The sequence below is a fragment of the Carassius gibelio genome, chromosome B24 (genome assembly GCF_023724105.1).
Source record: "Carassius gibelio isolate Cgi1373 ecotype wild population from Czech Republic chromosome B24, carGib1.2-hapl.c, whole genome shotgun sequence".
NCBI lineage: Eukaryota > Metazoa > Chordata > Actinopteri > Cypriniformes > Cyprinidae > Carassius > Carassius gibelio.
Window position 1 is genome coordinate 11,585,439 of NC_068419.1, and position 11,768 is coordinate 11,597,206.

General features: G+C 35.6%; 1 protein-coding gene across 18 annotated transcripts in view; it reads left to right on the forward strand.

Moving 5' to 3' along the window:
- Nucleotides 1–5,760, forward strand: part of relch (RAB11 binding and LisH domain, coiled-coil and HEAT repeat containing) — a 46,485-nt gene extending 40,725 nt beyond the window's left edge. For all 18 annotated transcript variants that reach the window (XM_052595899.1, XM_052595900.1, XM_052595902.1 and 15 more), the window contains 3 exons: nt 1,698–1,786; nt 2,090–2,160; nt 5,140–5,760. In XM_052595899.1, the coding sequence (XP_052451859.1) occupies nt 1,698–1,786; nt 2,090–2,160; nt 5,140–5,260 (281 nt within the window). In that variant the 3' untranslated portion in view covers nt 5,261–5,760. The remainder of the gene's footprint in view (nt 1–1,697; nt 1,787–2,089; nt 2,161–5,139) is intronic.
- Nucleotides 5,761–11,768: the final 6,008 nt, after the last annotated feature.

The window sequence follows — 11,768 nt, forward strand, 5'->3', positions numbered from 1 at the left end:
TTGTGGTGATCATGGTTTCGGTTTGGTCGCTTTTAGGGGTGCAACAGATCATCAGGCTGATACCGGTAACTCAAATTAACATGGAGTTTGTTGTTTCATTCATTCAGCTTAATTAAAATTATGTATAATAAAAATTCATTTAATATTTGGAATCAATATTTATATTTTCAGTGGCATTGTAAGCAGTGGCATGTTCATTTAGTAAAAATGAAATTTTTTTTTTTTCCACAGCAAATATTGGTATATGCGGATTTATCATTTATTTAAAATAATTCATTGGTATATCATGAAACATCATGGTCTAACAATTAATTGGTAAATCATTTAAATAATTTCATAAAAGATAAACAGCCATAATTGTAGGTCTAATATGGTTTTAAATTTTAAATTCCTTTTTTTTCTGTCTTTTGTTTTGCTTTCACACAGTTACTATCAGTTTTATAGTAGATTTATTTTTCTTTAGTGTTTTAATTCGTAATTTATTTCATGAAACATTTATAGATCAACAGCCTAATTAGAGGTGTATTATAGCATTCAATTTTGAATTAGTTTTTATTTTATTTTCAGTCGTCTTAGTTGTTTCCGCTCTATTTTCATGTAGTTTTAGTTCTTTTTAGTGTTTTATAATTTCAATTTAATAAATTTATTAACAAACTTGATCATAGTTTTACATTTTAAGCTGGTTTTTACTTTAAATTTTTAGTTGTTGAATTTTTCCGTTTTATAGTTATAAAACAATTTGAAATAATAAAGTATTGAGTGTAAACAAGATATTAAATGGATACCACCTTATTAGGACAATAAAACCCTCCCTACACCTACCCTAACCCTACCTGATACTATTTCAACTTTTGGATTTTTTCCTTTAGCTTCATTGAAAATAAACGCCTTTCCGATGTGATATAAGATCTGAAAAGGGAGGGGAAAAAAGTTTGGCAAAAGGCGGATTCTAACCCGGGTCGATCGTGTCAAAAAGACTATGGCACGGTTTTAACATTTACACTGCTGGTGTTTTCTAGTGTTGACTGCCCCAGTCACGCATTCGTTGGTGGACTCGTGTAAATAGCCTCTGCCAAGAAGGTGGACTGTTTACACTTAGTGTAAATTGACACTCCATATTTTTAATTATTTTTCAGTGTCTATTTACACTGCGCAAATAGCCAGCCTTGTTTAATTTTGACGCGATCGACCAGGGTTGGGATCCGCCATATGGCGAAAAATTTTTCTCCCTTTTCGAATTTCAAATAAAATTAGAAAAGCATTTAGCATTCCAACGAAAATGAAGGAAATAATCAAAAAATTGAAAGTAAATTTTCGCAAAGGGTTATGGTAAGTGAAGGTTTTATAATGTACTACAATACTGAGATGCAGATAATTGCCACTATTTGCAATAAGTAGTATAAACAGCAGAAAATCCTGCTATTTTAACTAAATGTAAATAGAATCTATAGATATTTGCTCTTAGTGTAAATGGCATCTATCCCTAAGAAAATATGCTATTTTGACTTAGTGTAAATAGCATCTATTGCTATTTGCTCCTAGAGTAAATAGCCTCTGTCGCTATTTACACTTAGTGCAAATAGCCAATGCCTTGTTTTTTTTTTTTCTCCCCATGTATGCATGCTGAACTGTGGATGGGTAGACTTGTATATTTCACAGGTATCTTTGACAGTCTTTTCTTAACTCCGGGGCTTTAGTTATTTCTGAAGAACTCATGGTGAATCATTTCCTCCCTGGACTGAGATGTTTGAAGACCGATATGGAGCAGCTCTCTCCAGAGCATGAGGTATTAAATCAACATTTCAAAAAACATTTTCATAATTGGTTCTTTGTCATGTCTGTATGACAAAACAACAACAACCACCCATAATTCTTCATTAAATACAGTCCCATAACAGTCCCTTTTCCAAAGCCTGGTCTAGTCTTGTCGCCCTAACGTTTTATCACGCTGTATGTCATGTAACCCAATTTCTATTTATTTAATTTCCTTTGCCTAGTAATGTCCAGCTGATGTGCGTGTGTCTGCGTGTATGTCAGACTTCCCAGCAGTGCTCTAAGAATACTCCCTCTTTTCCCGTTTGCCCTTTAGGTTATTCTCAGTTCCATGATAAAGGAGTGTGAAATAAAGGTGGAGAACAAAGCCATTGGAGAGGCACAAGGGTGAGAAGACAAACGCATTCATTTTATTCATACAGTCACCATGTTTAGTGTTCTTATTTGAGGATCTTATTTGAGGAAAATCTAATGAATACAGTCTCTGCTTCTCCTGTTTTCGTTTAAATAACTCCCTGGCCACAAAACTAAACAAGCGAACAAGTGCTTATTCAGTAGAGGAGTGAAAATAAATAATTTGACACGATTCTCAAGAACACCTACTTAATCTTACAGTAATCAGGAATGCTTTGCGTATGTTAATTTCCTCAACGATGTATCTGTTTGAGTTCAGGTTGGGTTTGACTCAATGTCTCCACTGCTTCATAGTTCCCATCAGGCATTGCAGGCCACTGGTTAAGCCACATGATCACTGCAGACCCGCTCCATTTGGGCTGTGCCTGTAGGCCAATGGTACTTCTGCTTCATATTACACTTAAAGCAGCTGTGTAAAGCTACATGGACACATACACTGTTATTTATTTAATATTTCCACTCCAAATTTGGTGCTGACTGTTTTTTTGTTATATAAAACGTGGTAGAGTATGCACTAAATGGATTTTTATTTGCTGAAATTTGCAATTTTCAAGAGTTCAATGACTTGTGAGGTCAAGATTTTTGCTTGTTAAGGACTCTCTCTAACTGAGGTTTCCAAAAACGAAGCATACCCAGCTTGCGAACATGTGTGGCACTCTTTAAAACCTTGAACCTAAAGATGTGGCTTGATTATAAACAGCACTTGCCTTTAGAATGTCACAGTTGGTATCGTAGCAACGCTTCCAGTGGTTTTGTTGAGATATTTATAAATGTTCGGACTTTATAACTGCATTGAAGTCTGTCATTGTGACTGTCACTGCAAGTCGGGATACATCGGTTTACTCTGTCTCTCACAAATGGTGTGGGTTGTTCTGCCGTGGGTTATCCGGGATCATTCTATTTAATTAGTTGGGCGGGTGACATTTAAAGCGTGAATGTTTAGGGGAAACAAGTTTAAGAGCAAGGTCTAAAAAAAGATACAATAGACAAAGTGATTTACTGAGTTTCTGGTGTTTTTAACCATAAAACATAGATGGTGGTAAAATCTTCACTCAAAAATGATTCTGTTCATCACCTAACTATGTGTTATTTCTTTTGCATGACCTTTCAAAGTTTTATTCACGCCCAATCTGCCGAAATGTGACAATGGACATATCGTATATACAATTAATATATTGCAAAAAAAAAAAAAAAAAAAAGCTAAACGTGTCACATACAGTTTTCACATAAACATTGAGCAGCACAACAGTTTTCAGCTTCGATAATAAGAAAATTTAGCTTTGCCTAAACAGGAAGAAATTAAATGTAAACATTTTTAAGTTTGTAATTTCACAGTAATTAAGGTCTTAATTGAAACCAAATGCGAGAGAAAGAAAACACATGTTTCACAGTATATTGGACCCAGGCAGCTCTTAAAGTGACAGCAGTCTAATATTCCTGCCATTCATGTTCATCATTTAAATAACAAAACAGAGAAAATCTTTCACTGCTCTTGATCAAATTACTTTTGTAAGATTAAGAAGAAATGCATTTTAATAACACAATGAAGAATATGCAATGTTTTGATATTTGATTACTTTATACAGTGTATGAATCATTTCTTATTTATTTGTTCTACTGTAGTATTTTTTTGTGTCCTATTGCTTCTACTTCAAAACTTTATTCAAATTCTAAATGTATTATGGAAGTCTACAAAGTCAGCAAATAAGCACTTGCATCTAATGACAGAAAAAATTCATTTTGTCGCGATCTCACTATGTTTCACTATAATCAGTGTAGCTCTCATTTACATTGTTACACTTAGTTACAATGAGAGGATTTACAAGCATCCAGGCCAAAAGCATTTAGAGATTTGTGAATTCTGAGTAACTTGACCGCAGTGACCAATCACAGGTGTTCAAATACAGCTGTGACTTACTACACTGCTCAATGCAACAAAAAAGCGTTGTAAATAGAAACGTTTGATGCTTTCAACAGCGCAAATTTGTTTTGCCAATATCCTATTATTACAGTTTAAGTAGGGCTGCTTTTGATAGATAGATTATGTATTCATTTTATTGGCAAATTAGTCGAGTATTTTTAAAATTACATATTTCTACAGAAATATGAGTATGTTGCTTTCTAGTGATTATGTTAGTGATTTGTTAAATTAAGGCCCGTTCACAAGAAGGACAATAACGATAAAGATAAAGATAGTTCTTAAAATCAGGTTCTTGTAATAACTTCTGATTGTGAAGCATACAAAACGCATATCGAAAATATATCATCATAATCATGTCTGTTTGCTTTAATATTTCATGTGCAGAAAAATGTTTAACTCACTTTTTTTTTATCACTTTTTAATACAGAAGATCTAGAGACTGAACGTACTCCGACTCGCGCATGTGGAAGAAAACAGACAGTGCTCTCCTGGTCACATAATTCTGTGGAGAATTAATAGAAATTATATTAAGAACATGTGAGAATAAGTCTGTTTTCAGATACCAATGATAACATGAACTCAGCATCATCTTCTCTCTTAGAATACTCTTCTTCGTTGTTTGTTTACACTAGTTTTCGAAACAGCGCCACCATTCTCTTTCAAATCTAATTGGACGGCCCGTTTCGTTGCGGAGCGTCGGGGAACAAAATCGACACAGGACGAAAAATAAATAAATCCTTGCTTTTTCACTCCACAAATGATCACGCCTAGTGTGAACAGCCCGATAAGGATCTATTGTTTCGGCGCAAAAGAGTCATTGCACAAAATTTTCGTGTTCAGTGTGAAAAGGCCTTTACTTTCTAACGAAGTACTAAGTTGCTTTGAACTAATTTCCAGAAATGAATCAAACTTACAAACTCTACCATAAGGTATTGTCTTTGCCATTTTGGCCCTATCAGCAGCCGGTGCTTATACGACCCTTGATTGGTGAGTGGATTCTGATCTATGAATGCGGTGATTTCTCTTTTCAGGTCCATCTCTATTGCAGCGAGTCTGGTGGGTGAGGACGCAAAGACCAAGTTTCTAAGTAAGATGGGCCAGCTGACCACCTCAGGTGCCATGCTGGCAAATGTTTTCCAGAGAAAGAAATGAGAGCTGCTTTGGGTGTTTCCCATGAACCCTCCACTTTCTGGGATCTCCTACTTGAAGTCAATTGTCTGCCTTTTTGTTCATTGATTTAATAGGCTATATTTTTAACATATTTATGTCTTAAATTTGTTCCAGCCTCCAAAGAAATTTGCACTCATGTTTCAATGTTTCCTTTTTTTTTTCTCTCTCTCTCTCTCGATTTTATTTCTAAGGCTTATTTGCATCACTACACTGTTTTTGGTTTGTTTTTTGGACAATGTGAACTTTATGTAATCAAAACAATGATTGCTTCCTCGTCTTGTTGTCTTTTATGTGTTGCTGTGTCTCTGGAGAATATTTTCTATGAGTGTGTAAAATTGTCTGGGGTTTTGTTTCTCTTATTTTGGATATGCTCCAACAGTAAATAACTGTAAAATACAGTGAATCGAGAGAACAGGACCCATCATCATGTATATTTGAAAATCCGTGTCATAAGATAATAAAAAGTGAAGACCACTTACTCACTTCTGATTCGGTGTGTTGTCTTTTGAACTCTCATTCAGATGTTTTTTGGTTTCTTAGACATCTGGCTTGACAGCGGTAATAATAAATCTGCACTTAAGTAAGTCTGATACAGCAAATCAGTAGCACATTGTTTGCATGAGGTTCATATCAGTTTATTTACAGCATATCTCTAATGCAACTGAATTTGTGCTGTATATTTTACACTTCGACAAGTGTAACTACAATAAACGCTTGGCCTTGAAAACCAACGAAAAAAACATGGCTTGTTTTCCTCTGCATTTGGAGAAAAGGTTTCAAAGTTCAAGAGCCCCTGGATCACATGGTCAGCAGTTGGTGGGAGGAAATACTGCCGTGATTCTACAGAATTTTGCGTGTTAGATCATTTATTGACTGAAGGAGAACCAAATTTGCATGTTAATTTTAATTTTTAACTTTTGTGTTTACCCTCAGCGCTAGTGTAACTTTTATTATTTCATGCAATTCATTATAAACGACAGAACTTGTATTTGCATAAAATATTTTCTTTAGCACAAGGTGACCTGCGCATGATTTGGAGCTGGTCTACGGTAGTATGTGGAAATTTAACCAGCAGGGATAAGTTACTCATGAGTGCGGGGCAAGAGTTGAAGAGGACTGTGAGTCAGATGCCAGGAACATTTCCAAACCCGGAGAGAGGAGAGAGCGGCTGCATAAAACCACGGGAACATTCAGCCTCTCTGTGTTTTTATTCCTGTTGCGCTGTTGACTGAGTGCATATAAAAGACAGCAAACAGGAACTAAAAACTCGGAGTTCCTGCCAAAAATTTGACCACTTTGATGGCAAGTTATGAAGGAGTTTTGGTGAGTGCCAGGTTCAGCCTGGGTTCCTCACTCCTAAATAAATTGCAATAACTCACACCATGAAAGCCAAAACTATGATTCTTAATGACAACCTAAGTCATAAATGTGAGATAAAAAGTCAAACGTATAAAGGTGAAATTATGATCATTAAACTTGTCATAATTAACTATTTATTGTGAAAGTATCAATAAAAGTAATAATTATTGTGACTATTATCTCGATCTTGACTTTTTATCTAATTATTCTGTCTAAATACTAATCTTATTTTGACTGTTTTAACTAAATATTTCATATTTTAAAGTCATGGTTTTGTCTCCTAATTTTGATCATTTTATTTATTTATTTGTGGTTTTTTTTTAAGATTTATTTTTGGCAAAAGTTTCAAAAGTTTTGGCAGTGACAATTATATATATATATATATATATATATATATATATATATATATATATATATAATGAGTCAATATATATAAAGTGTTGACCCTTGACTCTTTCATTGTGACATGGTGCTCCATCACGCTGGAAAATGCACAGATTATCACCAAATTGCTCATGGATCATTGGAAGAAGTTGCTCTTGCAGGACGTTTTGATACCATTATTTATGGCAGTGTTTTTGGGCAGAATTATGAATGAGCCTAATCCCTTGATTAAAAAAGCAACCCCACACATGGATGATCTCAGGATGCTGCTTCACTGTTGGCACGTCACAGGACTCATGGTAGCATTCACCTTTTCTTCTCCGAAGAATAAATTTTTTTCAGATGTCTCAAACAGTTAGAAGGGAGCTTCATCAGAGAAAATAACTTTGCACCAGTCTTCTGCTGTCCAATATTTGTACCTCCTGTAAAATTTCAGTCTATCCTTGTTGTTTTTCTTGGAGAGAAGTGGCTTCTTTGCTGCCCTTCTTGACACCAGGCCGTTGTGCAAAATTCTTGGCCTCACTGTGTGTGCTGATGCTCTCACACCAACCTGCTGTCATTCCTGAGCAAGCTCTGTACTGCTGGAGACACGACTCCTCAGGAGGACACGGCCCTGGCTTACTGGACACTCTGGGACTTCCTGAAGATGAACCTCTCCTCTTTAAGTTCTTGATGATCTGGTAAACGGTTCTTTCAGTTACAATATTCTTTGAAGCAATTTCCTTGCATGTGAAGCCATTTTGATGCAAAGCGGTGATAGCTGCACGTGTTTCTTTGGACGTAACCATTGCTAACAAGAACATAATGATTGGAAGCACTTCTTCCCTCTTTTTATAGCAATCAGTCTGCTCTTCCAATCTAATCAGTATGATAGTGATTTCACCTGACCAGTACTCATTCACACTTTCACATGTGCTGCTGATATGATAAGTCTATTAATGATAGCTGGTCATTTAAAAAAATAATTATTATTATTATATATTTATTTATTGTGAAAAGTAAATTTTTTATGCCAATTAAGCAAACAATGTGAACTTTGCAACTTTTCAAAACATATATATATATATATATATATATATATATATATATATATATATATATATATATATATATACAGTATTGTTCAAAATAATAGCAGTACAATGTGACTAACCAGAATAATCAAGGTTTTTAGTATATTTTTTATTGCTACGTGGCAAACAAGTTACCAGTAGGTTCAGTAGATTGTCAGAAAACAAACAAGACCCAGCATTCATGATATGCACGCTCTTAAGGCTGTGCAATTGGGCAATTAGTTGAAAGGGGTGTGTTCAAAAAAATAGCAGTGTCTACCTTTGACTGTACAAACTCAAAACTATTTTGTACAAACATTTTTTTTTTTCTGGGATTTAGCAATCCTGTGAATCACTAAACTAATATTTAGTTGTATGACCACAGTTTTTTAAAACTGCTTGACATCTGGGTGGCATGGAGTCAACCAACTTGTGGCACCTCTCAGCTGTTATTCCACTCCATGATTCTTTAACAACATTCCACAATTCATTCACATTTCTTGGTTTTGCTTCAGAAACAGCATTTTTGATATCACCCCACAAGTTCTCAATTGGATTAAGGTCTGGAGATTGGGCTGGCCACTCCATAACATTAATTTTGTTGGTTTGGAACCAAGACTTTGCCCGTTTACTAGTGTGTTTTGGGTCATTGTCTTGTTGAAACAACCATTTCACGGGCATGTCCTCTTCAGCATAGGGCAACATGACCTCTTCAAGTATTTAAACATATGCAAACTGATCCATGATCCCTGGTATGCGATAAATAGGCCCAACACCATAGTAGGAGAAACATGCCCATATCATGATGCTTGCACCTCCATGCTTCACTGTCTTCACTGTGTACTGTGGCTTGAATTCAGAGTTTGGGGGTCGTCTCACAAACTGCCTGTGGCCCTTGGACCCAAAAAGAACAATTTTACTCTCATCAGTCCACAAAATGTTCCTCCATTTCTCTTTAGGCCAGTTGATGTGTTCTTTGGCAAATTGTAACCTCTTCTGCACATGCCTTTTTTTTAACAGAGGGACTTTGCGGGGGATTCTTGAAAATAGATTAGCTTCACACAGACGTCTTCTAACTGTCACAGTACTTACAGGTAACTCCAGACTGTCTTTGATCATCCTGGAGGTGATCATTGGCTGAGCCTTTGCCATTCTGGTTATTCTTCTATCCATTTTGATGGTTGTCTTCCGTTTTCTTCCACGTCTCTCTGGTTTTGCTCTCCATTTTAAGGCATTGGAGATCATTTTAGCTGAACAGCCTATCATTTTTTGCACCTCTTTATAGGTTTTCCCCTCTCTAATCAACTTTTTAATCAAAGTACGCTGTTCTTCTGAACAATGTCTTGAACGACCCATTTTCCTCAGCTTTCAAATGCATGTTCAACAAGTGTTGGCTTCATCCTTAAATAGGGGCCACCTGATTCACACCTGTTTCTTCACAAAATTGATGACCTCAGTGATTGAATGCCACACTGCTATTTTTTTGAACACATCCCTTTCAACTAATTCAACTAATTGCCCAATTGCACAGCCTTAAGAGCGTGCATATCATGAATGCTGGGTCTCATTTGTTTTCTGAGAATCTACTGAACCTACTGGTAACTTGTTTGCCACGTAGCAGTAAAAAAATATACGAAAAACCTTGATTATTCTGGTTAGTCACATTGTACTGCTATTATTTTGAACAATACTGTATATATATAGTGTCTTGTTCATCATAACTATTTTCATATAAAAGCAGCAGAACTGAAGTCATATCATTTTTATCAGCAGCACAGCACATGATTGAGAATAATGCGATATCCGTCTTTGATCTCATTGGTATCTGTTCCACTTGGAGAGGTCAGAACTGTCCGTCTTGACTGCGCTTATTTCATGCCTCCCCTCACTGCAGCCGCCCACTCTCGCCTATATTTCAGACGAGGCGCATCTCAAACAAGCCTATAATTTAAAATTGGAATTTTTGGCATAACATAAATACACAGCTGCATGAAATATATATCACTGTGCAAGTAGTTTTAGGATATTAACATCAAAATCTTACATACCCTATATTGTGCCTTTAACCACAGTGGCAGCAGGTATGTGATAAAATTTCAAATAGGAGCCTGTATTATGTCGATTCTGTCACCCATTTATATACTTTTATATAAAAAAAATTCTCATGTTGTTGCAACACCCTGACTTTTTTTGTTTTTATTATTTATGCCCCCCAAAACATACAATGTTTTTAATCATGAAAGCATAACATATTCACATGGGTTGGTTCAATGTTGTTGTTTTTTTTGAGCTGGAACAATCAGTCTATTGTGACATATATCTACCTGACATAGCAGCTTTGGAAGGCCTCCAGGAATTAAGGACACTATGTTCACCTGATTTGCATGTGGGGTGGTGTGGTAGCTGCATGGAGGAGAGCGCATGGATGCCAAAACATGCCCTTCAGCTTTACTGATGACTGTTATTCAAAGCAGCCAGCGGTGGCTTAAAGGAACAGACACGGCAGCTTTGTTCTTGAAAGCGAGAGGGATGGTAAATTAGTGAAACTTCTGGCAATGCTTTAAAACACCCCCACATACGTCCTTGATTCCGAAAGCATCGCTATCTGCCCCCAATCACCCACTAAGACAGATGCCAAGTGAGCAATTATGAGCTGACAGTTAAACAAGATAAGAATTACGGGCAAACAACTCATTTTATCATGAGGCCACAAACTAGTGGACCATTGCTTTCCAAATCTCATTAAAAACATTATTCATCATTTAACTACATGTTATTCTTCTGAAAACTGTGCAAGTTCCTGGACCACAAAACCAATTTGAAAGAAAAGGTGCATTGTTTTTTTTATCATTTGAGGTTTGGAGGAGAAATTAAGGTTTATCTGCTGAAATCAACGGGAAAATGGGATGATGTTAAGAATAGGCTTGCAAAATATTTAATGCTCAAAATATGGGGTTTGTCATAGTAAACAGTAAACTACTGTATTTGCCCTACAAACGTATTAATGATTAACTGTTATACATACCAGTTTGCAATGTTTTAGTACAGCTAAAATCACTGGAAATGGCTGACAATAGAAGTCTTCACATTCAAGTTCAAAAATGTGTGCACCTGTTCTTATGTTAAAAAAGGGTGGGCAGGTACAATTAAATATTTACTCACAACAACTAGTTGTTGAACTAGTCTTTGATACAAGACTCATCCATTTTTATAACAGATTTTATATCTATTTTATTAATAAGTTGTTGACTTTGCTTGTCTAAAGCATTGCAGATTAGTCACACTCCAGGTGGCATAGCAATAAACAACCTAGCTATCTGATTGGACGAAAATTTGTGTAGTGCAGGATGAGTCATCTTGTAATAGAGTTTACATAAACTAAGTTTTTACATCTTGCATTCTAAGTTTATATCTAGCAATTCTGAGTTTACTTCTCACAACTTTATCGCAATATAAAAAACTTGGCCATAGGCTAAAAGCAACTTTTTATTTCACAATTCTGCAATACTGTCTTTGTACTTACAGTTACGAGTTTCTATCTCACAATTCCGATTTTTCTTCTCAGAATAGGCTATACCTTAGCAGTTGTATTTTTTTTTTTATCTGATGGCAGAAACAACCTTCCATAAGTGAGCCTATGTTCAAAAAATGTTTTTCAATTATTTTAAACATTAGTATACTTTTTGTTGGTTTTA